At 53.8% G+C, this 27,759-nt stretch overlaps 1 protein-coding gene across 8 annotated transcripts in view; it reads left to right on the top strand.

The window, feature by feature from the left end:
* The window catches only part of DDX11 (DEAD/H-box helicase 11), a 34,945-nt gene that overhangs the window by 6,207 nt on the left and 979 nt on the right, over positions 1-27,759 (top strand). For 2 of the 8 annotated variants that reach the window (XM_067008416.1, XM_067008419.1), the window contains 23 exons: positions 2,313-2,561; positions 3,036-3,122; positions 3,429-3,577; positions 10,092-10,137; positions 10,908-11,015; positions 11,181-11,268; positions 11,655-11,866; positions 13,382-13,534; positions 14,324-14,370; positions 14,651-14,730; positions 17,349-17,393; positions 17,495-17,562; positions 20,018-20,056; positions 20,226-20,337; positions 20,440-20,574; positions 21,065-21,177; positions 24,879-24,951; positions 25,212-25,315; positions 25,947-26,096; positions 26,349-26,417; positions 26,524-26,624; positions 26,973-27,057; positions 27,332-27,734. In XM_067008416.1, coding sequence (XP_066864517.1) covers positions 2,313-2,561; positions 3,036-3,122; positions 3,429-3,577; positions 10,092-10,137; positions 10,908-11,015; positions 11,181-11,268; positions 11,655-11,866; positions 13,382-13,534; positions 14,324-14,370; positions 14,651-14,730; positions 17,349-17,393; positions 17,495-17,562; positions 20,018-20,056; positions 20,226-20,337; positions 20,440-20,574; positions 21,065-21,177; positions 24,879-24,951; positions 25,212-25,315; positions 25,947-26,096; positions 26,349-26,417; positions 26,524-26,624; positions 26,973-27,057; positions 27,332-27,734 — 2,716 coding nt within the window. Of the gene's footprint in view, positions 1-2,312; positions 2,562-3,035; positions 3,123-3,428; positions 3,578-10,091; positions 10,138-10,907; positions 11,016-11,180; positions 11,269-11,654; positions 11,867-13,381; positions 13,535-14,323; positions 14,371-14,650; positions 14,731-17,348; positions 17,394-17,494; positions 17,563-20,017; positions 20,057-20,225; positions 20,338-20,439; positions 20,575-21,064; positions 21,178-24,878; positions 24,952-25,211; positions 25,316-25,946; positions 26,097-26,348; positions 26,625-26,972; positions 27,058-27,331; positions 27,735-27,759 lie in introns of those variants that run through there. The other 6 variants (XM_067008421.1, XM_067008418.1, XM_067008417.1 and 3 more) reach the window with 6 other exon arrangements.

Raw genomic sequence — 27,759 nt, 5'->3', positions numbered from 1 at the left:
ATTAGATCTGAGGAGGTCAGGTCCTCATCCGACCACCTGCCACACCTGACGCTGTTAAGTATCTCATCTTCCTCTCTTTAGAGTCACGTAAAACACTGAATCGAAGAACAGTGCCTATCATTTAAAAAGTCACATTTATCAAACTTTGTTCCTTGAGCAGGTGCTTTTAAGTCTTTTAACTGTTTCTTAAGAAATATACTTGGGGGGCTTCCCTGGCGGCGCAGCGGTTGGGAGTCCGCCTGCCGATGCAGGGGACACGGGTTCATGCCCCGGTCCGGGAGGATCCCACGTGCCGCGGAGCGGCTGGGCCCGTGAGCCGTGGCCGCTGAGCCTGCGCGTCCGGAGCCTGCGCTCCGCAACGGGAGAGGCCGCAACAGTGAGAGGCCCGCGTACCACAAAAAAAAAAAAAAAAAAAAAAAAAGAAAGAAAGAAGTCTACTTGGATAGAATATGTTGAAATTACAAGCTTATGCTGCTGTTTCTCGCTGTATTGATTTCAGTCATTGGGACCTTCTTGTGATAAGATGGAGCTTTCTTCCTGGTGAAGCTGTATAGTTTTAGTCTCTTTTTTTTCTTGAATAATCTTTTGTCTTCTTTTTTTAAGAGTCGATAGTTGTCTTTTCAAGGTTTGTGTAGTTTTGAAGGTACTCGTGCCTGTTGCGCTCACGCCGCCCACTGGTCTCTCAGTATCACGCTTCATCATAAAATCATTACCTTTGTCTGCCGGGGCTGCCATCACAGAACACCACAGGTGGAGTGGCCAGAATGGCGGGAATTTATCGTCTCACAGTCTGGAGGCCGGAAGTCCCGAACGAGGTGTCAGCAGGGCTGTCCAGGCCTCTCTCCTCTGCGTGTGGACGGCGAGCTTCTCCACATCTCTTCCCATCGTCTGCCTCCCTTGCCTTTGTGTCCACATTTCCCCTTTTTACAAGGGTACTGGTCTTACTGGGTCAGGGCCACCCTCCTCTTAACTCAGTACATCTGCTATGACCCTGTTTTCCAGTCGGGTCCCATTCTGAGACACTGGGGGTTAGGATTTGAACGTGTGAATTTGGGGGGACACAGTTCACCCCATATCAAGGACTACGGGGAGAATTCTGGTCTTTAAGCCAACTGTTGTGCTCCTCAGAGCAATTGGCTTCCTTTAACCTTTCCTGACACCGGGCCTCGGGGCGAATCACCTTCTGTCCGCACGTTGCTGCATCTTCCCCCCAGCAATTCGTATCCGGGCTTTCATGCTGTGCGTTTTTTTGGCTTTATTTTCTGGGCTGTTTATTCAGTTTCTCCCATTCTTCTAATTACGATGACCTGCAGTACTTATATGCAACTTGATAAGCCATTTTCATTCTTTGAGGACCAGTGAGCCATATAATTAAAGAATTTTACTTTTATTTCTCCCTTTTTTTTTTTTTTTAGAAGATGTTGGGGGTAGGAGTTTATTAATTTTTTTTTCTTTGCTGTGTTGCGTCTTCGTTTCTGTGCGAGGGCTTTCTCTAGTTGTGGCAAGCGGGGGCCACTCTTCATCGTGGTGCGCGGGCCTCTCACTATCCCGGCCTCTCGTTGTGGAGCACAGGCTCCAGACGCGCAGGCTCAGTAGTTGTGGCTCACGGGCCTAGTTGCTCCGCGGCATGTGGGATCCTCCCAGACCAGGGCTCGAATCCGTGTCCCCTGCATTAGCAGGCAGATTCTCAACCACTGCGCCACCAGGGAAGCCCTATTTCTCACTTTCTCCAGTTTTTTCCCCTAGCCATTCTCTTGCCAGTTCCCTTCTTTTTCCTTCCTTTCCGAGGCCAGTCTTAGAGCACCCTCTGATATTTAAAGTCAGACCTCCCTCGCAGGCTTTACTAAGATGGGAAAGGCGGGCTTGCCTGGTGGCACAGTGGTTAAGAATCTGTCTACCAAGGCAGGGGACACAGGTTTGAGCCCTGGTCTGGGAGGATTCCACATGCCGCGGAGCAACTAAGCCCATGCGCCACAACTACTGAGCCTGCGCTCTAGAGCCAGTGAGCCACAACTACTGAGCCCGCGTGTCACAACTACTGAAGCCCGCGCTTAGAGCCTGTGTTCCGCAACAAGAGAAGCCACCGCAATGAGAAACCCGCGCACCGCAACGAAGAGTAGCCCCTGCTCACCGCAACTAGAGAAAGCCCGCGCGCAGCAACGAAGACCCAATGCAGCCAAAAATAAATAAAATAAAATAAATTTTAAAAAAGTATAAAGCTTTAAAAAAACAAAACAAAACAAAACGGGAAAGGTCATTAGGGAAGCTTCGTTTCTCATGCTCTATTTCTGAGAACGTTTTTCTTCCCGTAGGGAAAATCCTTAAGTCTCATTTGTGGGGCCCTCTCCTGGCTCCGGGACTTTGAACGGAAGAAACGGGAAGAGGAGGAGCGTCTCCTTGAGGGCAGAGCCAACCCCTTAAACGGCGGGAAGGACCAGGCCCCGTGTCCCCCACCCTCCTGCCAGCAGAGCCCAGGCTCCCCGAGGGCCAATGGAGAGCCTGACTGGGTCACTCAGTTTGTGCAGAAGAAAGAAGAAAGGGACCTGGTGGACCGACTAAAGGTGAGATCGGGTTACGGGAGGTGGGGTGATCGGAGGATTTCGGGCGGATCCCGAAGCAGGAGCCCGAAGCGGGACAGCTCGTGTCCTCCCAGTGCCTCTCCGCCCCCGCCCCGGCCACCTCCCGGGTGGATGGTGCTGCGCCCTCGCTGTCTGTAGTAAGCCGATGTCACCAGGCCTCCCCTCGGTTGGCGGTTCCCATTTTTCCCCAGGAAAGGAACTGCACCATTGCCAGTGGCCACACGCTTCCCTGGCTGCAGACTCGCTCACGGGCTGCACCGGATGGAGAGCGTGGGGCTTCGGGAGGGAGGCGCACACTTCCTGCAGCAGCAAGCTCCGCGGCTGGGCCGACAGGAGGCCGGCAGGGCAGGGAGGTGCGCAGGGCCCGGAGGCCCTGGGCTGGGCTGCCGCGACTCCCACTCCGGGAGAGGCTGGGGCTTCCTGCAGGGGCCTCCCTTCTGGCTCCCTCCCCTCTAGGAGGGGCGGGTCAGGAGGAAGAAGCGAGAGGAGCGCCTACAGCAGATCCGTCACAACGCGCCGCTCAAGTTCGCAGCCAAGCGCAAGGTGAGTGGCGGCCCGTGTCCGGGTGGCGTCGCCCTGCATGGGGCCTCACGGTGCGGCTGATCTGGCGAGCACGGCCCCTCGGCCCCTCCTGGCGCCCTCCGGCTACATGCTCCTCGCCCACCCGCTAGCCGGGCAGCCTGCGCCGAGGAACTCATCCTGGGGCCTTGACACCAGTCGGGTGAGGCCCGTGTCGATGGCATGTGTGTCGCCGCCCTTGGCCTGGCCCCCGGAGGCTGCCTCGTCAGGGGGTGGGGCTCTGGCGCTGAGGTTTCTTTCTCTTTCCCCACGGGCCACGCTCCTGCGCAGAGACAGGAAGATGAAGAAATTGAGCGTCTCCTCCGCCTGAGCAGGGAGATGCTGGCAGCAGGCACGGGGCCCGAGCAGCTGGCCTGGGGGGAGGAGGACCTGGTCCTCGCCGAGTACGAGAGTGACAAGGAGAAGAGCTCGGCCAGCGGGTGAGAGCGCGTCTCCTGCACCCCCCGCCCCGGGGTGGCTGCGCGGGGCTCCTTCCTCTCGGGCCCGGCTTCTTGGTCGCTCATGGGGCACCGACGGGGCGGAAACCCGGCGGCCTGCCCTCTTCCCCCGGCGAGGCCCCTCCTCGGGGCACAAAGGGTGACGACAGGGGCCCTCTCTCTGCCAGCTCAGGCAGGTGTCACCTCTGTACCCGCTGTGGTGTTCTTGTCTCCACTCTGCACCCAGGGCACCGAGCCCATCAGGATGCTGTGCCCCGGCTGAGGCCGCCGGCCGGCGATTTGAACCTCTGCCGGCCCGGGTCGGAGCCTCAGGCTCTTCATACCAAGCTGAGCCGTGTGAGGCTTGTGATGGAAGCCCTCGAGGTGTCCTCCGCCCGTGTTTTTCTTTCACCTAAGGCTTCGCTTGGTCTGGGTTCATAGGTTTCTAATTTGTGAGCTGTAACTTCCTGGGTGAACTAGAAACGCCGAAGGTAAAAACCGGGCCGTTTCTAGGCCACGCCGTCCCCGTGAGCTCCTACCTGTCATTCGTGCTTTAATTTCACAGATGCCCTTTGAGCCTCTGCTGTCGGCGTGGCGCGTCTTGCCTCAGTGTTGGTGGCAGCTGACTGACGAGGGTGGTGGTTGCTGAGGGCTGCGGAGGCCCCGGCAGGTTCTTTTTTTTTTTTTTGCGGTACGCGGGCCTCTCACCGCCGCGGCCTCTCCCGCTGCGGAGCACAGGCTCCGGACGCGCAGGCTCAGCGGCCACGGCTCACGGGCCCAGCCGCTCCGCGGCACTTGGGATCTTCCCGGACCAGGGCACGAACCCGCGTCCCCTGCATCGGCAGGGGGACTCTCAACCACTGCGCCACCAGGGAAGCCCACGGCAGGTTCTTGAAATACGGCGACAGTGACGTTTGCCCCATCGATTGACTCCTCCTCTTACAGTTTCCCTATAGCAGAGAGAGGCTGTTTGATTGCGACTACAGTAGAGTTTCCCTCAAAGTTGGAGTCAGTCCACCTGCTGCCGCTTTGTCAACCACGATTATGTAATTTTCTAAATCCTTTGTTGCCATTTCAAGAGTCTTCACGGCATCCTGACCAGGGTTAGATTCCATCTCAAGAAACCTCTTTCTGGGCTTCCCTGGTGGCGCAGTGGTTGAGAGTCCGCCTGCCGATGCAGGGGACGTGGGTTCATGCCCCGGTCCGGGAGGATCCCACGTGCTGCGGAGTGTATGGGCCCTTGAGCCGTGGCCGCTGAGCCTGCGCGTCCAGAGCCTGTGCTCCGCAACGGGAGAGGCCGCAACGGTGAGAGGCCCGCGTACCGCAAAAAAAAAAAAAAAAAAAAAAAAAAAAAAAAACCACTTTCTTTGTTCATCCATTAAAGTTCATCATGGGATTGTAGCAGTTCAGTCCCATCTGCAGGCTCCACTTCTCATTCTAGTTCTCTTGCTGTTTTCACCACATCTGCAGTGACTTCCTCCACTGAAGTCTTGAACCCCTCAAAGTCATCCATGAGGGCTGGAATCAGTTTCTTCCAAACTTGTGTTCACGTTGATATTTTGACCTCTTCCCACGAATCACAAATGTTCTTAATAACATCTAGAATGGTGAATCCTTTCCAGAAGGTTTTCAATTGACTTTACCCAGATCCATCTGTAGCTAAAGGCTTACAAATGTATATCTGAAATAATAAGGCTTGAAAGTCAAAGTTACTCCTTGAACCGTGGGCTGCAGAATGGATGTTGTGTCAGCAGCCTGAGAACAGCATTCGTCTCACTGTCCATCTCCATCAGAGCTCTGGGGTGACCAGGTGCTTCATCAGTGAGTATTAATATTTTGAAAGCAACCTTTTTTTCCAAAGCAGTAGGTCTCAACAGTGGGCTTAAAATATTCCATAAACGGTGCCATAAGCAGATATGCTGTTATCCAGGCTTTGCTGTTTCATTTGCAGAGAGCACAGGCAGGGTAGATTTAACGTAATTCTTCAGGGCTCTAGGATTTTTGGACGGTAAATGAACATTGGCTTCAACTTAAAGTCACCAGCTGCATTAACCCCAGCCCCCAGAGAGTCAGCCTGTCCTTTGCAGTTTTGAAAGCCGGGCGTTGACTCCTCTTCTCTATGAAAGTCCTAGGTGGCATCTTCTTCCAATATAAGAGGCTGTTGCGTCTACACTGAAGATCTGTTGTTTGGTGCAGCCACTTTAGCTACATTTTCTGGGTAACTTGCTGCAGCTTCTACCTCAGCACGCGCTGCTTCGCTCTGTACTTTACTGTTATGCAGGCGGCTTCTTTCCTGAAACCTCGTGCGTCGCCCTCTGCTGGCTTCAGACTTTTCTTCTGCAGCTCCCTCACCTCTCTCAGCCTTCACAGAAGTAAAGAGCGTTAGGGCCTTTCTCTGGGTTAGGCTTTGATTACAGGAATGTTGGGGCTGGTTTCATCTTCTCTCCAGACCACTCAGACTTTCTCCATATCAGCAATAACGCCGTTTTACTTTCTTATTATTCCTGTGTTCACTGGGGCAGCACTTTTAATTTCCTTCAAGGACTTTTCCTTTGCATTCACAGCTTGGCTAAGTCTTTGGCGTAAGAAGCCAATCTTCTGGCCTGTCGGCTTTCAACAGGCCTTCCTCACTGTGAAGCTTAATTCATTTCTAGCTTTTGATTTAAAGTGAGAGACATGTGACCCTTCCTTTCCCTTGAGCACTTAGAGGCCATTGTAGGGTTATTAATTGGCCCAATTTCCAGATTGTGTCCCAGGGAATAAGGAGAGCCAAGGAGAGGGAGAGAGATGGGGGAATGTCTGGTCAGTGGAGCAGTCAGAACGCACACGACGCTTAACAGTGAAGTTTGTCATCTAGTATGGGCGTGGCTCGGGGCACCCAAGACAATTACAGTAGTAACGTCAAGGATCACTGATCACAGGTCACCGCAACAAATCTAAGAATAATGAAAGTTTGAAATACTGCGAGAATAACCAAAATGTGACACAGAGGCACTAAGTGAGCAGATGCTGTTGGAAAAACGGCACCGACAGACGTGCTCGATGCAGGGGTGCAGCCACCACAGGCTCTCAATTTGTTAAAAAAAAAAAAAAAAAAGTATCTGAAGAGCAGTAAAGCAAAGAGCAGTAAAATGAGGTCTGCCTATATAGTCGCCCTGTAACAGGCCTAAGAGATGATTCAATACATGTAGATGTTGTGAAATGATGACCCCCAGTAAGCTTTAACACGTCCGTCACCTCACATACTTAACATTCCCTTGTGTGGTGAGAACGTTTGGGATCTGCTCTCATAGCGGCTTTTTCAGGTTTACGATGCAGTGTTATTAACCACGGTCACCATGCTGTGCGTCACACGCCCAGGGTTTGTACATCTTATAATGAAGTCTGTACCCTCTGACCACCTTCACCCATTTCTCCACCCTCCCCCCCCGAGTCCCTAGCAAATCACCAGTCTTTGTTTCTATGAATTTGGTTTTTTTAGATTCCATACAGGAGATTGTACAGTATTTATCTTTCTCTGACACAGTTCACTTAGCATGCCCTCAAGGTGCATCCATATTACTGCAAGTGGTAGGATTTCCTTCTTTTTTTTGTGGCTGAATAATATTCTGGTGTGTGTGTGTGTGTGTGTGTGTGTGTGTGTGTGTGTAAAACACACCATATTTTCTTTACCCACTCATCTGTCAAGGGACACTTAGGTTGCTTCCATGTCTTGGTTTTGTAAATAACATTGCAGTGAATGTGAGGATTCAGATATCTCTTTGGGATAGTGACTTCATTTCCATTGTATAAATGGAATCCCACCCAGCAGTGGGATTGCTGGATCATATGGTACTTTTATGTTTTGAGGCGCCTCCATACTGTTTTCCATAGTGACTGTACCAATTTACCTTCCCACCAACAGTGCACTAAGGTTTCCCTTTTCTCTACCTCCTCACTAGCATTTATCTCGTCTTTCTGATTATAGCCATTCTAACAAGTGTGAGGTGGTATCTCATTGTGGTTTTGATTTGCATTTCCCTGATGATTAGTGATGTTGAGCAGCTTTTCATGTACCCGTTTGCTATTTGTATGTTTCTTTGGAAAAATGCCTATTCAGTTCCCCTGCCCATTTTTAAATTGGATTATGTGTGGGTTTTGGTGGGGTTTTTTTGTTTTTTTGCTATTGTGTTGTATGAGTTCCTTATATATTTTGGATATTAACTCCTTATCAGCTATATGGTTTTCAAATATTTTCTCCCATTCCATAGGTCACCTTTTCATTTTGTTAATGGTTTCTTTTGTTCAGAAACTTTTTAGTTTGGAGTAGTCCCACTTGTTTGTTTTTGCCTTGTTGCTTGTACTTTTGGTGTCGTATTCAAAAAATCATTGCCAACACCACCAGTGTCAAGGAGCTTTTTTCCTATGTTTTCTTCCAGAAGTTTTATGGTTTCAGGTTTCTTACATTTAAGTCTTTAATCAATTTTGAGTTAATTTGTGAGTGGTGTAAGATAGGTGTCTGTTTTCATTCTTTTTCACATGAATATCCAGTTTTCCCAGCACCATTTGTTGAAGAGACTGTCTTTTCTCCATTGGGTATTCTTGGTGGCCCCCTTTTCAAATTAGTTGACTGTATAGACAGGGGTTTATTTCTGGGCCCTCAATTCTGTCCTGTTGGTCTATGTGTCTGCTTTTATGCCAGTACTGTGATGTTTTGATTACTATAGTTTTATAATATAGTTTGATATCAGGAAGTGTTGATACCTCCAGCTTTAATCTTCTTTCTCAAGATTGCTTTGGCTATCTCTCCTGATTCTGTATGATTTTTAGGGTTGTTTTCTCTATTTCTGTAAAAAAATGCCATTGGAATCTTGGTAGGGGTTGAGTTGAATCTATAGATGGCTTTAGGTAGTGTGGGCATTTTAGTAGCATTGATTCTTCTGATGCATAAACGGGATATCTTTCCATTTGTGTCTTCATCAATTTCTTTTATTAAAATCTTGTAGTTTTCAGCATACAGACTTCAACTCCTTGGATAAAGTTATTCTTAAGTATTTTATTGTTTTTAATGCCATTGTAAATGAGATTGTCTTTATTTCTTTTTCACACAGTTTGTTGTTAGTCTATAGAAATGCAACTGACTTTTGTATGTTGACTTTGAATCCTGCAACTTTACTGAATTTGTTTATTAGTTCTAACAGTTTTTTGGTCAAATCTTTAGGGTTTTCTACATATAAAATCATGTTATCTTCAAACAGACAATTTTACTTCTTCCTTTCCAAGTTGGATGCATTTTATTTCTCTTTCTTGCCTGATTGCTCTGGCTAGGACTTAAGTACTATGTAGAGGATGTGGTAAGAATGGGCACCCTTGTTCCTGATCTTAGAGGAAAAGCACTCAGCCTTTTACCACTGAGTGTGATGTTAGCTGTGGGCTTGTCACATACGGCCTCATTGTTTTAAGGTATGTCCCTTCTCTTCAATTTGTTAAGAATGTTTATCATGAGAGGATGTTGAATTTTGTCAGATGCTTTTTCTGCATCTGTTGAGAGAGATGATCATATGATTTTCTGTCTTTCATTTCGTTAATGTGATGTATCACATTTATTGATTTGCTTATGTTGAAACATCCTTGCGTCCCAGGGATAGTTCCTACTTGATCGTGACATATGATCTTTTTAACGTGCTGTTGAATTTGGTGTGCTTTGGTTGAGAATTCAGCAGGGATACTGGCCTGTAGTTTTCTTTTCCTCTGGTACCTTTATCGACTTTGGTATCAGAGTAACGCCGGCCTCGTGAAATGAGTTTGGGAGTATTCCCTCGTCTTCAGTTTTCTGGAAGCGTTTGAGAAGGATTGGCATTATTTCTTTAATTATTTGGTAGAATTCACCGGTGAAACCATCTGGTCCTGGGCTTTTCCGCGTTGGTGCTCAGAGGCCTTCCCTGAGGCACCGGTTCCTGGGCCTGAATTAGAACTAACACTTGTGATCCCGCCCAGGGCTGAGATGCCAACTGCTCTACGGGTCCCCATCTCTCTCTGGCGGGGGGACAGGAGCAGCCAGTGCCGTGTGGCCTTTCCTGCTCGTCTGCTCCTCCCCAGGGGACGAGGTAAAGAACTTCAGTGGAGTTTGTGAATGTTCAAGGAAAGAGTACTCTCTAGGGTCCGGGCCAGGGCCGCCAGTCCTGCAGCTTAGCTTCTGTGGCTCCCGACACCCTGGGTTCGAGAGACGCCGGCCTCTGAGGACGCACCCACCTGGTTCTGAGCACAAGATGTTCTTCACTGCCTCCTACCCCCAGCCCCTCACGGGGTCCTGCGACTTTGTCCCCACGTGGCGTGTGATTTAAATCCCGGCCTTTCACACAGAGCTGCCTTGAACAATCCTCTGCTGACCAGGAGGCCTACCCCGTTGATAACTCCTCTCTGAGAGCCCTAGACGATGCGCATTTCTGCCATTAAAAAAAAAATTGAATTTCTAGGTGAAAACAAAACACAAAAGTTCGAGAAGACTCTCCATGCTGTGTGTTCTTTCCTCTCTCAGAGTCGACGCGGATGAGGATGACCTGGAGGAAGAACACGTAACTAAGGTGAGACGCCAGGTCCTGGGTCTCCTGTCACCGACCCGGGTCCAGGGAGGAGGTGGGAGCCCCCGAGTCTCCAGGCGCTCACTCGGCAGGGGGCATTGGGTCCCCGGGAGACGCCTGCGCCCCAGGGCGTCGAGGGGCAGCCTCTCCACTGGGGCTGGCAGGAAGTGGGGGACGGGTGCTCTGCCCCGGCTCCCAGTGGCCCGTCCCCTGTCCCGCCGGGCTGAGTTTGCGTTTGCCGGGGGCGCTGGGAGCTGTGTGTGGGTCTGACGCTGCTCAGGCTTCGTGCGTGTGTGGGACTTCGGGCTTTCTCTGTTGAAATTAGATACTCCCCCCACCCCCATTTTCCTCTCTGCCTCCCCTGGCTCTTGTAAATCTTGGAGGGGCACACAGAGAGAGGTGAGCTCAGCCTCCTGCTTCACCCCCCGAGCCCCGGGAGGTGCATGGGGACCCGCCCGCCCCACTCCCCCCTACGCCCCGGACTCTCCGAGTCCTCCCTGTGTCCAGAGCCGCCACTGAGGGGAAACTCCCTTTCCCGAGATGACCGAGCCTCCCCGAGGGGCAGGAGCAGGGGCCCAGCGTGACCGAGGGGAGGGGAGGGGGACGCCCTGGCCTGAGGGCTCGCAGAGGTCTGCCCGGGGGCGGTCGCCTTCCTCAGGTCTGTGTCCCGGCCGCCCTCTCCAGTCCCTCGGCTGCTCGGGGCCCAGCCCTCCTCGCTGTGCCGAGAACGTTTTGGGGTGACAGTCTCCCCCGAACCCCGCTCCCCCGAGCAGATTTACTACTGCAGTCGGACACACTCGCAGCTGGCCCAGTTTGTGCACGAGGTGCAGAAGAGCCCCTTCGGCAAGGACACTCGGCTCGTCGCCCTGGGCTCTCGGCAGGTGGGTGCAGGTAGGGGCCGGGCGGGCGAGCAGGACGGGACCGGCCCCTGTGGCTTGCTGGTCCTCGGAAGGAAGGACCTGCTCCTGGAAGGCGGGCAGGCCCGGTGGCTTGCTGTGTGTCGCTTAGCCGGCCCCGTGTCCTTTACCTTCTCCTCTGTCTTGTAGAATCTTTGTGTCAATGAAGATGTGAGAAAGCTGGGTTCTGTGCAGCTCATCAATGACCGCTGTGTGGAACTGCAGAGAAGCAAACACGGTAGCCGCCAGCGCCCTGAGGCTGTAGGAAGGGCCTCTGGGACCACATGCAGCCCTGGGAGAAGCGGAAGCAGTCCCGGGACAGGGGAAACGGTGGGAACGAGGGCAGAGCAGACCTGGCTTCCTTCCTAAAGAGCCTCACGTGGGGAAAAAGGTCTTTTTGCTTTTTAGTCCTGATCTAGTCCAGTACCCTGGCTATGAGGTGATATCATAGGCCTCTTCTAGAGAAGACAAGGTAAAATGACAAGATGTTTCGAAGAGTCCGTAAGCAGCAGTTCCGGAAGGGTTTAGAGGCCCCGCCCCGGGGTACAGACCCCCTTCTGGCCCCGGCATCAGAGCCTCAGCTGAGGTTCTTTCTGCCTTTGCCCCTGTGCCTGCCCCGCTCAGAGAAGAAGAGCATCGTCGAGGAGGAGAAGCCCGGGCGGAGGAGGAGGCTGGAGCCGCGGGCCACCTGCCCCTTCTATAACCATGAGCAGCTGCAGCTCCTCCGGGACGAGGTCCTGGCGGAGGTGAAGGACATCGAGCAGCTGGTGGCCCTGGGGAGGGGGGCCCGGGCCTGTCCCTATTACGGGAGCCGGTTCGCCATTCCAGCAGCCCAGGTGAGGACCCCCGGGGGTTGGGCGGTAGCTCTCGGCTCTGAGCGGGGCCCAGGCGGCAGTTCTCGCTCCTCTTTCGGTTCAGGAGGGTGTCACTGGCCGTGGTTGTCTGCCCGACACGCCGCCCGCTGAGGACACGCCACCCACTCTCTCCTGGTGCATAGGGTTGGAGGAGGCCCCAGGTCCCTAGGTGGCTCTGGGCTGCAGGGACAGTTGGCGTCCTCGGGGATGGCGCACTAGCGCCAGGGCAGAAACTAGAGCGCCGTGGGGAGCTACGGGACGTAAAGCTCTTTCCAGGTGCCCTTTGGGTGTGTGGCCGTCCCGCCTGGCACACCTGCCTGCAGCACAGGTGGAGGCCCTTCCCTGGACTTGCTGTATGGAGTCAAAAATGGTATCATTGTTATTTGGTATGATTTAACTGTTTTCTTTCTACTCCCTTAATTTGAACGACTTTTGGAAATAGTGTATTGTTTATAGAGAATTTCATATAATCAAGGGAAGACTTGCATCGATTTTTAAAGACGCAGGGAGCTGCGTTACTAATAACATTACCTGTCAGTTAGACGCTCGTCAGCGTGCAGCCCGGAACCGCGTGTGGAGGGTCACCGAGAAGCTGGGGAGCCCTCCTAGCCTCGCGGCGGCCTCGGCCCTCCTGGGGTCTGGACACACTCGGGTGCCGGTATAGTGAGATATCCTGAAACTCTCGTGATCTTGACTTTTTAAGGCGCCTTTCACGCCGTTTGTGTTTGTAGTAGCCCCGCTGCAACAGCTGAGGCGCACGTATTACTCATATTTCACACGTGAGGAACCCCCGGGGCCCAGAAGGGTTCAGTGACTGATCTGTTTTCCCACAGCACATGAGTAATGGAACCGGCGTTAAGACCTGGGCCTTAAGGTCCCGGTTCTTTGGATTTTCACTTTATCGGCGTCCTTTTAGCTGGAAGATCGTCATAACGACGCGGCACCTAAGAAATTGACAGAGTGCTTTTATTTTTGTTACCCCGCACCCCCCCCCCCAACCCTCATTTGAGATAGACTTTATCAAGCCCGTTTTGCAGACGAGGAAACCGAGGCTCAGGAAGGTTGACTGTCCCAGAGTCACATAGCTGGGAAGTGGCGGCTCCAGGGCCAGAACCCAGGGCTGCGTTCTGGGCCCCAGTGCTGTGTTCTGGGCCCCAGTGCTGTCATAGCGTGTTGAGGGACCTTGGTGCTTTCGGGGCTGCCTTGGGGGCACAGAAGGGGCTCCGCAGCAGGGGCTCCCGGCCCCTCCGCCCTCCCGCCCTCGGTCCACTCGGAAGTGCAGTCGGCTCCGGTTTTATCTGTTCCGTAGCTGCCGTTCCACATAAGACTTTCCGGGGAAGGTTCTAGAGCTCAAAGCACAGTGCGCTGCTCTGGCTTTCTCTCCGGAGGGCCTCCCTGCGCGTGTTCCGGGCAGGCCCGGAAGTGGAACCGTGCACGCGGGGCCCGCCCACCGCGGGAGGGGTCCCGCCCCGACGTCAGGCCGCCTCTCCCCGCCAGCTGGTGGTGCTGCCCTACCAGATGCTGCTGCACGCGGCCGCCCGGCGGGCGGCGGGGATCCGGCTGCAGGGCCAGGTGGTGGTCATCGACGAGGCGCACAACCTGATCGACACCATCACGGGCATCCACAGCGTGGAGGTCAGCGGTGCCCAGGTGGGTCGGCCTCTGCCCTCCCGGGCCCGGCCTGCCGCGGCGGGGCGGCGGAGGGGGCGGGGCGGCGGGCGCGCTGAGCCGAGGCCGGGGCTCCCCGGCGTGACTTAGGACGCGACCCGGCCCAGGCGGCGGGCGCTTTGTTTGCTTCTCCGCAGCCGGTGTCGACCCGAGTCCTCCAGGCCAGGGTGCTGCTAACTAGGTCTCTGGCCCGGATGGTGGGATGAGAAGCAGGGGTCCTTGTGCAGCTGGATGTTACTGTTGATACTGCTTTGAGGGGTGCGCAAGGTTTCTGAAAGCCTCTGTTTATTGCCCTGCACCACGTGGGGGGCCTCTGATCTTCACGCTGACCCCGCATCGGGCTGGTGCCTGTTTTACCTAGAGACTTGGAGGCTGAGAGAGAGGGCTAAGCGCTGCCCCTGAGGTCAGCCTGGGATTTGACCACTGGTTTCTGACCCTCAAGCCCACGTGACACCCACCCCCTGGACTGCCCAGTGCCGGCTGGCCTGGACCGAGCTGCGACGGTTGCCTTGCACCGGCTCTCAGCAGACGGCGTGTCTCTCCCACCCCAGGAAGCACTAGCAGGGACGTTCCTTACCTGCGAGTCACCGTCTTCCCCTGCCCCCGACCCTCGGTGGATGCCACCGCCCCAGCCCCCCTTCACCTCGATTGCCCCGCAAGTGTCCTGGGCTGGCGTTTTCCAGGCATCGTCGAGGGCATCGCTGGCACGGCCCCAGGCTGCTGGTCTAGGGCCTGCTCTGCCATCACATCGCTCTCTCTGTTCTACCCCAGCTCTGCCAGGCCCACTCCCAGCTGCTCCAGTACACGGAACGATACGGGTGAGACGGCCCCGCTCAGCCTCGGCACCCCAAAGCCAGCCTGCGAGGGGAGGCGCCGGGGTAGCACCTGGCCGGGGCCAGCGTGCCTTCACCTCCTGTCCGTTAGGCGTGCACCCCAGGAGGCCATGCGGGCCCTGGGCCACAGTGAGCCGCCCTCCTGGGAGAGTGTGTGTAGCTCGTGACCCAGTTGGGAAGACGGCAGACAGGAGGGCCTCGGCTCAGGCACCTGAAGGGGAAGTCGGGGTCCCCCCGCTGACGTCCACTGGTTTCTTCTCCCCAGGAAGCGCTTGAAGGCCAAGAACCTGATGTACATCAAGCAGATACTGTATGTGCTGGAGAAGTTTGTGACTGTGCTGGGCGGTAAGGAGCAGCCCCGCCCTGCAGCCAGCTGCTGAGCCTGCGGGCCTCCGTTCCCGATGCTAGTCAGGACCCCTGGGGTTTCTGTCTCACAGCAATTGCCTTGGCCATTGATTTAGAAAATTCTTATTCGTCCGGCCTTAGATCTTTGTTTAGAGCCCTGGTTGATTTTTTTTTTTTTAACATCTTTATTGGAGTATAATTGCTTGACAATGGTGTGTTAGCTTCTGCTTTATAACAAAGTGAATCAGCTATACATATACATCTGTTCCCATATCCCCGTCCTCTTGCATCTCCCTCTCCCCCGCCCTCCCTACCCCACCCCTCCAGGTGGTCACAAACCACCTAGCTGATCTCCCTGTGCCATGCAGCCGCTTCCCACTAGCTATCCGCCCTACGTTTGGTAGTGTATATATGTCCATGCCACTCTCTCACTTCGTCACAGCTTACCCTTCCCCCTCCCCGTGTCCTCAAGTCCATGCTCTAGTAGGTCTGTGTCTTTATTACCGTCCTACCCCTAGGGTCTTCATGACATTTTCTTTTTCTTAGATTTGATATATATGTGTTAGCATACGGGATTTGTTTTTCTCCTTCTGACTTACTTCACTCTGTATGACAGACTCCAGGTCCATCCACCTCACTACAAATAACTCCGTTTCATTTCTTTTTATGGCTGAGTAATATTCCATTGTACATATGCACCACATCTTTTTTACCCATTTATCTGTTGATGGACACTTAGGTTGCTTCCATCTTCTGGCTATTGTAAATAGAGCTGCAATGAACATTTTGGTACATGACTCTTTTTGAATTATGGTTTTCTCTAGGTATATGCCCAGTAGTGGGATTGTGGGGTCGTATGGTAGTTCTATTTGTAGTTTTTTAAGGAACCCCCATCCTGTTCTCCATAGTGGCTGTACCAATTTACATTCCCACCAACAGTGCAAGAGTGTTCCCTTTCCTCCACACCCTCTCCAGCATTTATTGTTTCTAGATTTTTGATGATGGCCATTCTGACCGGTATGAGATTATATCTCATTGTAGTTTTGATTTGCATTTCTCTAATGATTAGTGATGTTGAGCATCCTTTCATGTGTTTGTTGGCCATCTGTATATCTTCTTCGGAGAAATGTCTATTTAGGTCTTCTGCCCATTTTTGGATTGGGTTGTTCGTTTTTTTGTTGAGCTGCATGAGTTGCTTATAAATTTTGAAGTTAATCCTTTGTCAGTTGTTTCATTTGCAACTATTTTCTCCCATTCTGAGGGGGCTGTCTTTTGGTCTTGTTTATGGTATCCTTTGCTGTGCAAAAGCTTTTAAGTTTCATTAGGTCCCATTTGTGTTTATTATTGTTTTTATTTCCATTTCTCTAAGAGGTGGGTCAAAAAAGGATCTTGCTGTGATTTATGTCATAGAGTGCTCTGCCTAAATGACTCTACTACCCAAAGCAATCTACAGATTCAATGCAATCCCTATCAGACTACCACTGGCATTTTTTTACAGAACTAGAACAAAAAATTTCACAATTTGTATGGAAACACAAAAGACCCCGAATAGCCAAAGCAATCTTGAGAACGAAAAATGGAGCTGGAGGAATCAGGCTCCCTGACTTCAGGCTATACTACAAAGCTACAGTAATCAAGACAGTATGGTACTGGCACAAAAACAGAAATATAGATCAATGGAACAGGATAGAAAGCCCAGAGATAAACCCACACACATATGGTCACCTTCTCTTTGACAGAGGAGGCAAAAATGTACAGTGGAGAAAAGACAGCCTCTTCAATAAGTGGTGCTGGGAAAACTGGACAGCTACATGTAAAAGAATGAAATTAGAACACTCCCTAACACCATACACAAAAATAAACTCAAAATGGGTTAAAGACCTAAATGTAAGGCCAGACACTATCAGACTCTTAGAGGAAAACATAGGCAGAATGCCCTGGTTGATTTGCCCCTGTTCTGAGTCCTTTTTATTTTGCCAGGCCCGACTCCACAGGTGGCAGTCATAATAATATATTGTGATATAAATGTGTATGACACTTTACATCACAGTGATGGGACTCAGGACGCGGGTGCCCCTGTGAGGAAAGCGGCGCAGGCACGGTAACCCTCAGGCCAGTAAACTGAAGCCCGGAGCAGAGGTGACCAGCCTGTGGTTTGTGAGCCGGGTGAGAGGGACTGGAGTCTTCTGGCTCTGGGGCCGACACTTCTTTGTGTTATTCTGAGCCACACGACTTCCCTTTGGGAGTTCCTATGAAAGCTTTTATAGAAGCCGAAGGGCAGCAAGGCAGCAGGGCTTTTCTGGGGGGATCTGTCTCACGTTGATGCTTTCCACTTGGTCTTTGCCATGCAGCCTGGGCGTCTCCTGCTGGCGCCCGTGTGCAGTGGGGTGTCCCTATCCCCGCCTCCTCGGAGGATGTGGGAAAGGATGACATCGCCAGGCTCGGGCTGCGAGTGCAGCACGTGGGTCAGACCTTGAGGCCTCCTGGCCCCTCCGTGGGTCCTTTGGGTGCTGTAAATGGCAGAAGACCCCTTCAGATAGAACGTTCTTACTCGATAACTACAGAGCAGACGGAGAAGATGAGGGCCTCGTCCTGACCTGTTTGATTCTCTTTTTTAGGGAACATTAAGCAAAACCCCAACACCCAGAGCCTCTCTCAGGCAGGTAAGAGCAGGTCGGAGCCGTTTCTGAGCTGCCCTCTGGGGCCCGGAGGCCGTGGTCCTCAGAGCAAGGACTTCAGGGCCTTTCACTTGTTCGCCCTTTAGGGACGGAGCTGAAGACCATCAGCGACTTCCTCTTTCAGAGCCAGATCGACAACATCAACCTGTTCAAGGTAGGTTTTCACCTTTGTGTCGGCACATCCAGGTTCCTTTTCTGCCCACGCCCCATGGGCGGAACAGTGTTAAGACAGTGGAAGGAACAGAAAGTAAATTCCTTGTCCTCGAGCAGCCTAGAGGCCCGAGGGTATATAGAATCACTGTACGTAACCTTACGCACAGCTCATGTCGGAGGAGGGCGGAGTCTGCAGCGTGGGGTGGAGGGTCACAGAGAGCCATGCCTTCCTCTCCGTGTAATAAGCAGACGCTCTCAGGTGCCTCCCCTCCATCTGTCTTCGGGCACGGTCTCGCCGGGCTCTGGGCAGCGCACGAATGACTTTGCGATCCAGCCGGTGGGCTGGGGTGCCCGAGAGCGCGGCTGGGGTGCTCGGCCTGGGCTGGGCCCAGCCTCAACCTTTGCTCCCTCCAGATGGGGCACGGGCTCTGTCGCTTGACAGGCCACCTCAGTGAGTCTGGTGTGCCAACGACGTGGAGCACTGTGTCCCGGGCAGCGCGTGGGTCCCGTGACTCCGAGGGAGGGGCACCATGTCATTCGGGCTCCCCAGCTCAGGAGGACAGTGTGCTCGCGCACACGAGGGCGCTGGTGGAGCTCGGTGGGGCCCGGGGTGGCCCGGCTGCGTGGGCTTGAGGCCCCGCCGCCCCTGCCCCTTCACACCAGCTGCCCCCTGGCCTGGTTGCCACCATCCCCCGCCAGGCGGGTGGCAGGCCGCATGGCCTTGGATTCCTTTCCCCCTCGCCTCGCATCCACACGCTGCCAGGCCCTGACCCCGTGCTCTCATCCCACAGCCGCTGCCCCAGAGCAGGCGGTTTCCCTCCTTGCTCCTTTTTGGTCTCTGGGCCTGTTCTCTGCCTCCTGTCTCTTTTACAGGCCATAGTTGGGTGACTTTTTTCTTTTCTCTTTGGCCACACCATGCAGCTTGCAGGGTCTTCAGTTCCCCGACCAGGAATCAAACCTGCACGCTCGACAGTGGAAGCTCGGAGCCCTAACCACTGGACCACCAGCGTGTTCCCCAGTTAATCTCTTTTTTAAAACATCTTTATTGGAGTATCATTGCTTTACAGTGGTGTGTTAGTTTCTCCCGTATAACAAAGTGAATCAGCTCTACGTAACACATATCCCCCTATCTTCTCTGTATCCCACCCCTCTAGGTGGTCACAAAGCACCGAGCTGATCTCCCTGTGCTATGCGGCTGCTTCCCACTAGCTACCTGTTTTACATTTGGTAGTGTGTATATGTCCCTGCCAGTCTCTCACTTCGTCCCAGCTTCCCCTACCCCTCCCCATGTCCTCAAGTGTGTTCTCTACGTCTGCGTGTGTCTTTATTCCTGCCCAGACCCTAGGTTCATCAGTACCGTTATTTATTTAAATTTATTTATTTACTTATTTTCTGGCTGCGTTGGGTCTTTGTTGCTGCACACACTTTCTCTAGTTGCGGCGAGCAAGGGCTACTCTTCGTTGTGGTGCACGGGCTCCTCGTTGCGGTGGCTTCTCTTCTTGCAGAGCATGGGCTCTAGGCACGTGGGCTTCAGTAGTTGTGGCTCATGGGCTCTAGGGCACAGGCTCAGTAGTTGTGGCGCACGGGCTCAGTTGCTCCACAGCACGTGGGATCTTCCTGGACCAGGGCTCGCACCCATGTGCCCTGCATTGGCAGGTGGATTCTTAACCACTGTGCCACCAGGGAAGTCCCAGTACCGTTTTTTAAAATTCCATACGTATGTGTTAGCCTGTGGTATTTGTTTTTCTCTTTCTGACTTACTTCACTCTGTATGACAGTCTCTAGGTCCATCCACCTCACTACAAATGACTCAATTTTGTTTCTTTTTACGGCTGAGTAATATTCCGTTGTATATGTGTGCTGCATCTTCTTTATCCATTCATCTGTCGATGGACACTGAGGTTGCTTCCACGTCCTGGCTATAGTAGATGGTGCTGCAGTGAACACCGTGGTACAGGACTCGGAATTATGGTTTTCTCATGCCCAGTGAATCTTGATGGAAGGTGGCCCCTCTGCAGAGATCTTTAGGGGCCCCCACCCCTCATCTTGCACGTTGTGCTCACAGCCGAGCTCCTCCACATGCCCCTGGCCCGGCCCAGCTCTCCCTTTTGTGTTGTGCTTTTGCTCATAGGATTTTTTAAAAACTACCTCTTAATCCTCAAGGCCTGCAGGAGAGCAGAGGGGACGTGGCCATCAGCAAGCACCTTTAGAGAGGGGAGGCTGCGCCGTGCCTCCGAGTCCCTCCCGTGGCAGGGCACTGTGCGCGCACGTGTGTACCCGCAGCGGTGGGGGGGGGACAGTGGCGGAGGGGAGGCCTCAGGCAGGGGGCTGATGCGACCACGAGCGGCGCTTCGGGCGCCTGGGGGGCGGCGTGGGCCTGCTCCTGTCGGTTGGAAGGTGGCTTTCTCCAGCTGGATTTGTTTTCCCGGCGCCTCTGGCCGGGTTTGCTTTCGCAGGTGCAGCGCTACTGTGAGAAGAGCATGGTTAGCAGAAAGGTACGTGTCCCTCTGCGCGGTGGCCCCCGTCGCTGTCCTCTGTGCCTCTCTCCTCCCGCCCTGCCGAACCTCTGAGCCCCGTCTCCGTGCTCGCCGTGCGGCAGCTCGCCGGGGGCGGGGAGGGGCCCGCCTGGCTCCCTCTCAACCACTGCCCTCATCCCTGTCCCAGCTCCTCGGCTTCACAGAGAGGTACGGGGCGGTCCTGGCGCCCTCCAGGGAGAGGCCCAAACTGTCCGGGTTCCAGCACTTCCTGCAGAGCCTGCAGCCGGGGATGACTGCGGGTGAGTCAGAGGGGGAGCCTGGGTAGGAGCTGGCCTTCCTGGCACCAGGTGTTCCGGAGGGTCCGGGCTCCCAGAGCCTCCTCCTTCCTCTGCTCTGTGCAGCTCCTGCAGCCCCCGCGGAGGAGGAGGGGGAGGACAGGGCGCCGCGGCCCGCTTCCCCGCTGATGCACATCGAGGGCTTCCTCGCAGCTCTCACCACTGCCAACCAGGATGGCAGGGTCGTCCTGAGCCGTCAAGGTAACCCCGGGAGGAGCCAGCTTGGAGCCAGGCTGCTTGACTTCCATCTGGTACCCCGGCAGCGTAGGACACAGAAATGGGTGAAAACTGGCGACCTGTGACCCACGCCAGGAGTCGAGGGGGTGAGGAGGGATGCAGAGGTGTCGGGCTGCTGGCTGGTCTCCGGCAGGGTTGCCAGAGACTCCGCGTAGCCCAGTGTGAAGGTCAGGTGGGCTCTGCTGGAGTCGTGGCTCCGTCACCTATGAGCTGCGTGACTTGGACCAGTTTCTCCCTAAATCTCGGTTCCTCATGTGAAAAGGGAGACAGTCCTGCCATCTACCTCAGGGTTGTCCCGGAGACGAGATGGCTCTAACTTAAAGAGACAGTGGTAGCTCTTCTGGCTTCTCCATGGACCCGACTGGACATCCCCTTTGTCTCAGGCAGATGGAGGTCTCTGTTGGGCCTGCACCCGCCCTTCTCCACGTAGCCGTTTTTCTCTGTCTTTCTTTAGGCAGCCTCAGTCAGAGCAGCCTCAAATTCCTGCTCCTGAATCCAGCTGTGCACTTCGCCCAGGTGGTAAAGGAATGCCGGGCGGTGGTCCTTGCAGGGGGCACCATGCAACCGGTAAGGACGCGGCCCAGCCTCTCGTGCCCAGCTGCTGGGATGGGGAGGATGGAGCATGAGGCCTCTTCTCATCCTGTGAGTCCCCCAGCCAGAAAGGCATTAGCTTGAGCCGGCCACGCAGTGTCCACCAGGTGGCATTGCTGTACTGTCTCGTGGCCGGGTCTGGGGTGGGCACTGCCCTGCCCTGGTGTTTCTGTAGCCACTTCTCCAGAGAAAGCCATTCTGGAGTTTCAGACCCAGAATGGAGTGCCTTTCCATTCCTGTACCCACCATAGATACAACCTTCTCTTTTGTAAATTTAAGTTTTAGTATACATATTTAGGAAACTTATATTTTCATTGTAGGGAGCAGAGACAAGCAAAAACAGGAAATAGATCATAATTCCACCAGCAAAAGATTCATTTTGGTGTCTATCGTTACAAGTCTTTGTATTCATAATTTTTACAAATACACATACATATTTTAAAAAAAAACAAAAATGGCATCTCCACATGCTGCTGTTATAATTTGCTTTTTTCATTTAGCAACAAAGCATCTTCAGCATTTTTCCTTGTCAGCAAATGTGCATTTATTCTGCCCAACTCTGGCTGCACTTTATTCCGTTACGTGAATCTATTACATGCGACCACTCTTCTTTGTCAGGTATCTAGGCGATTTGCCGTTCTTCTGTTTTAAACGGTAGAGTGGGAGATACAATTGCATCTCTGCACAGCGTTCACTTCCTTAGGATGTGTCTTAGAACCAAGACTTACTGGCTGAAAGGCAAAGGTTCTTCAACCTCCTCAAGCTGTCAGCTCCCAACCTCAGCTTCCTGTTAGAGTCACCCCTGTAGCTGTATTATTTTTCCATTTTTCTTTCTTGTGTATGGAAGTCGATTTTTATTCACTGGTGTATTAGAATCATTTATAGTTGCTGTGGGTTTTTTGGTTTTTTTGGTTTTTTTTTTTTGCGGGCCTCTCACTGTTGTGGCCTCTCCCGTTGTGGAGCACAGGCTCCGGACGTGCAGGCTCCACGGCACATGGGATCTTCCCAGACCGGGGCACGAACCCGCGTCCCCTGCATCGGCAGGCAGACTCTCAACCACTGTGCCACCAGGGAAGCCCAGATGCTGTTTTTTGTTGCTGGTTTTTTTTTTAGTTTTGGCTGTGCTGTGTCTTCATTGCTGCGTGCGGGCTTTCTCTAGTTGCGGCGAGCGGGGGCTACTCTTCATTGCAGTGCGCAGGCTTCTCATTGCGGTGGCTTCTCTTGTTGTGGAGCACGGGCTCTAGGCACGTGGGCTTCAGTAGTTGTGGAACGTGGGCTCAGAAGTTGTGGCTCGCGGGCTCTAGAGCACAGGCTCTGCAGTTGTGGCACACGGGCTTAGCCGCTCCGCAGCATGTGGGATCTTCCAGGACCAGGGCTCGAACCTGTGTCCCCTGCATTGGCAGGTGGATTCTTCACCACTGCGCCACCAGGGAAGTCCATAGTCACTGTTTTTGTTTGTTTTTTTAACATCTTTATTGGAGTATAATTGCTTTACAATGGTGTGTTAGTTTCTGCTTTACAACAAAGTGAATCAGTTATACATATATACATGTTCCCATATCTCTTCCCTCTTGCGTCTCCCTCCCTATCCCACCCCTCTAGGTGGTCACAAACCACCTAGCTATAGTCGCTGTTTTTGATGCTCAGATTCTTGGCCTGTGGGAACCCCTCATGCTGCTCTGGTCCCTTTGACATGGCCCCCTTAGTCTTGGGATGCTTCCCTGCTTTCAGCACAGAAAATGTCCCGTGCTCACCTTAACACTTTCCTTGCCCCAGACCTGGAATCACTCATTTCTCCAGGGTGCCCTGGCTTCTTCAAATGGGGATTATTGGTACTTAGAAGCCAACATCTGGGAGCTCCTGGGGCATCACCGTTTACAGGCCATTTCAGGGGACAGACCTAGGGATAGTTTTCAGACATTATGAGTCCACAGTGACATTTCTGTATCAAAATCACTCGGTCATTTTACTTGACCTTACATAGTATCTGTTAAGCTGCAGTTTGATTTTTAACCACATTAACATAATTACTTATTTGCTCTATCCCGAATATACTTAAAATAGTTGCAAAGTTATACCAGTATTCTGGGACTTCCCTGGTGGTCCAGTGGTTAAGACTCTGCACTCTCAGTGCAGGGGGAACAGGTTCGATCCCTGGTCGGCGAGCTAAGATCCCACATGCTGCACAGCATGGCCAAGGAAAAAAAAAAAAATTATACTAGTATTCTAACAAGAAACTACTGATTGAATTCATTTACATGCATTTATCTTTTGCTTTTAAAGTACCCCACTAAGGATATGTGGTCATTAGTGATATAAAGTCACTTGAAGTCAGGCTTTTTTCTGTGTGGCTATGTTCTGAGTTTGATAGGGAGCTAGGCTTTCTTTCAGTTTTTGTTTTCAATTTTATAGTTTGCCTTTTTACGTTCTTATGTTCTTAAAAATGTCCACATCTGTATGGTTCAAAAGTGGAAACTATATAGCAAGACGTATTCAGAAAGTCTCACCTGTCCCTCTTCAAACCCTTCCCCATTCCCAAAGGTAATCATTTTTATTAGCTACTGGTCTGTTTCTCCAGTGTTTCATTATATATATATATATATATATATATATATTTTTTTTTTTTTTGCAAAGATAAGCAAATTTTTAAAACATTTATTGATTGATTTTTGGCTGCGTTGGGTCTTCGTTGCTGCACACAGGCTTTCTCTAGTTGGTTGCAGTGAGCAGGGGCTACTCTTCAATGCGGTGTGCCGGCTTCTCATTGTGGTGGCTTCTCTTTGTTGCAGAGCATGGGCTGTAGGCACACAGGCTTCAGTAGTTGTGGTGCACGGGCTCAGTAGTTGTGGCGCACGGGCTTAGTTGCTCCACGGCATGTGGGATCTTCCCGGACCAGGGCTCGAACCCGTGTCCCCTGCATCGGCAGGCGGATTCTTACCCACTGCGCCACCAGGGAAGTCCCTCCCTTTCCTTTCTTACACTAAAGGGAGCTCAATCAGCTTTGACTTCCCAGCACGCAGGGCGGTCTGCGTTCCTTCTGTCCGCTGCATGGTTGTTTGCTGGGGGAAAGAGGGTAGCCCCTTCAGCCAGTCTCTCTTGCAGAGCAGAATATGACGGATAACCTCACAAGGAGTCCTTGCGCGTATATTTGGCGTGTGGAGCTGTACTTCAGGGGAGATGCCCAGAAAGGGGTTGTGGGTTAAAAAGTAGAGATAGGTCCACTCTGTTAAATGTTGTCAAGCTCCCCCTCCGCAGGACTTGTGCTGTTCTGTGTCCCGCAAGCGACACACAAGAATGCCTGTTTCTGCAGGGAGTGGTCAGACTTTGGGATTTTTGCCAGTCTGACAGCTGAAAACCTGGAGCTCTTTAAAAATACTTCCCACTAGAGATTCTTATTCAGTAGTTTGGGCTGGGCCCTGACCATGTATATATGTTTTAAATTCCGAGTGGTGATTTTGTTGCAGAGCCAGGGTTCAGAACCAGTGTTTCAAATTGCTGAATTTCTCTTGCCGTTCCCACAAGTGGTTTAAATGAGGCTGCCGACACTGGGTATCACTTGTTTTCTTTTAACCAATCTTACCAGCCTTTCCTTTTGCCTCTCTTTTGTGTTCTTACGTACTCGTCGCCTCCTGGCCCAGACCTCTGGGAGATGACAGAGCTGGCTTTGTGGTCTGCAGGTGTCTGATTTCCGGGAGCAGCTGCTGGCGTGTGCCGGGGTGGAAGCGGAGCGCGTGGTGGAGTTCTCCTGCGGTGAGGACCCGTGAGGACCCGTGCCCAGGGCTTCGGGGCGGGGCCTCGTGTCACGGCTCAGCCGTGTGCTGTTATCAGGCCCGGGGGTGGGGCTGAGGCCACAAGAGGGCAGCTTCCTCGCGAGCTCCCCATCTCTGGGCTCTCCTGCTCTGTGTCCCCTGCGTCTGGACGGAGAGGCCTGGCCATCACCGAGTCAGTCCCGTGTGCAAACGGGGTGGAGGGCCCTTCCTGGACTCTCCAGCCTCACTGGGTCTCGCCAGGTCACGTGATCCCGGCAGAGAACATCCTACCCCTCGTCATCTGCAGCGGGCCCTCCACCCAGCAGCTGGAATTCACATACCAGAAGAGAGAGCTGCCTCAGATGGTCCGTACCAGGCAGCCTGCCTCCCACGGCCTTTGGGGGAGGGGGGGGCGGGAGGCCGCTTTAGGGCTGGGGCACCCCGCCCAGGGCCGAGCGTTCAGGTGCGGGCTCTCCTATCACAGTTGGCACAGGGTGGGCAGGACCTAGAAGTTTACAGCGGAAGGTCTGAGCCGTCTCCACTCTCATGCCTCCGGCTGCTGAGGACGTTTGCTTTAAGCGAAGCTCACGGGCAGGCTGCTCACTGCCTTTGGTTGTCTCGCTGTCTGGCTTTGTGGGCTCCGCCTGGGCAGGAATGCGGGTGTTGGGGGCACACCTCTAGTGGCACGCCTGGGGTTTCCAGTGCCTGATTTGTCACAGCCGGGAAGCTGGGGGCTGGAGAAGAGCGGACTGAGCGGCATACCACGGTGGCTTTTAGCTCCGGCGTGCCGGCACGGTGGTGTATCTATCACAGGTGCTACCAGGCACCAGAAGCGTCGTCGGGTGTGTGGTAGGGAGGGTGGCACGCTCCGCCCTGGAGGAGCCACCTGGCCGTGCTCCCCCGCAGTCACCCATGGGTTGCTGTACTTGGCTTTGAGCCTCTCTGGGGGGGCTTCAGGAATGGATCCGTGGGGGGTTCCTTGTCTTCCCTCCCTAGATGGATGAGACGGGTCGCATCCTCTGTAACCTGTGCAACGTGGTGCCGGGAGGGGTGGTCTGTTTCTTCCCCTCCTATGAGTACCAACGCCAGGTCCATGCCCACTGGGACAAGAGTGGCCAGCTGGCCCGCCTGGCTGTCAGGAAAAAGGTGAGACTGTTCACTTGAGAGGACAGTGGCACCCAGAGCTCCTCCTGGGATTTTTTGTGTGTGGGGGCTTCCACTACTTCCTTACCCCCCTTCCAATCTCTGATGATAACCACCCAGGGGGTCGGTCTCCCCAAGGGCCCTGGCCCTGTGGGCTTCTCCAGTCCCCAGTCTGGAAAACGTAAGGCCAAGAGCGACCCGAGACCCAGGCATTCTGAAGCCCTTTTCTGGGAGACATTCTATATTTACCTTCAGATATTTCAGGAGCCCAAGAGAGTGAACCAGGTGGAGCAGGTGCTGCTGGAGTATTCCAGGTGCATTAAGGTAAGAGGCGTAGTTCTGAGGCCTTGGGGCCAAAGGGCACGTGGCGCTGGCAGCTGAAAATACCGTGTGGGTGGCTCTGCAGCTCTGTGCTGGGTGTTTCCCGCAGCACTGTGGCCAGACAGGGGGCACGGTGACGGGGGCCCTGATGCTCTCTGTGGTCGGAGGGAAGATGAGCGAAGGCATCAACTTCTCTGACGACCTTGGCCGGTAAGGGGTGGGCTTCTCACCTCCCGCGGCTCTGACACCCGCCCGTCTGGCGCCTTCTGAGTCCACACCCGGGCGACCGCTCAGGTCCGTCACCGCTCAGGCGCACAGATGCAACAACTCTGGCTTTGGCCCTTCGGGGCCAGGTGGAAAATCAGGCAGCCCCTTACTTGATCAGAACTCAGTTCTTTGGTCTAGACTGGGTACCTCCGCTGAGAAAACCCTCTCCAGGTGGCAGGGACGAGGGGAGGGAGAAGCGGAAGGAAGTGGAGGGTGTGGGTGAGGACGGGCCCCTCGTCCTGGGCCTGGGCCCTGCCCAGCTGCCATGGCTCACGTGTGCCTCCGCCCTAGGTGTGTGGTCATGGTGGGCATGCCCTTCCCCAGCATCAGGTCTGCAGAGCTGCAGGAGAAGATGGCTTACCTGGACCAGACCCTCGTGAGTACCGTCACTGCCTCGGAGGACAGGGGGAGGGGGCGCCCCACGGCTGTGACCTCCCCTTGCCCCGGAACGTGTGTGTCCCGTTTGCTCCGGAGCGGTGGGACACCCCTCCACAGCCTGCGAGCTTCTCCATGCCATCACCTGTCACGCCGGCTGCTGTGCTCATGAGGCCCACAGGTCCCGCGGCAGAGCCCGGCTGTGTCACCGTCACCGAGAACGTCAGGAGGAGGCAAGAACCCGCTCTGACGGGTCACGTCCTTTGCCTCCCCAGCCCCGAGCCCCGGGCCAGGCGCCCCCTGGGAAGGCGTTGGTGGAGAACCTGTGCATGAAGGCCGTCAACCAGTCCATAGGTGAGCCTGGGGCTGGCGCTGCTGGCGAGGTGGATGGCTGGAGAGCGAGGCGACAGGGGCGAGGGGTTTCCCCTGCCATCTCTCCAGCCCGAGGGCTGGGCAAGGGGAGGGGACACAGTAGAAATGCACTGTGGGGGGAAGTAGAGCCCCAACCTCTGTCCCCATCCAGGCAGGGCCATCAGGCACCAGAAGGATTTTGCCAGCATCGTGCTCCTGGACCAGCGGTACGCCCGCCCTCCTATCCTGGCAAAGCTGCCGGCCTGGATCCGGGACCGCGTGCAGGTCAAAGCCACCTTTGGCCCTGCCTTTGCTGCTCTGCGGAAGGTCAGTCCTGTCTTTCTCTCTCATC

This window comes from Kogia breviceps, chromosome 12, assembly GCF_026419965.1.
Source record: "Kogia breviceps isolate mKogBre1 chromosome 12, mKogBre1 haplotype 1, whole genome shotgun sequence".
Classification (NCBI taxonomy): Eukaryota; Metazoa; Chordata; class Mammalia; order Artiodactyla; family Physeteridae; genus Kogia; species Kogia breviceps.
Note: the sequence above shows the minus strand (reverse complement) of the source record. Positions and strands in the feature narration are given on the sequence as shown.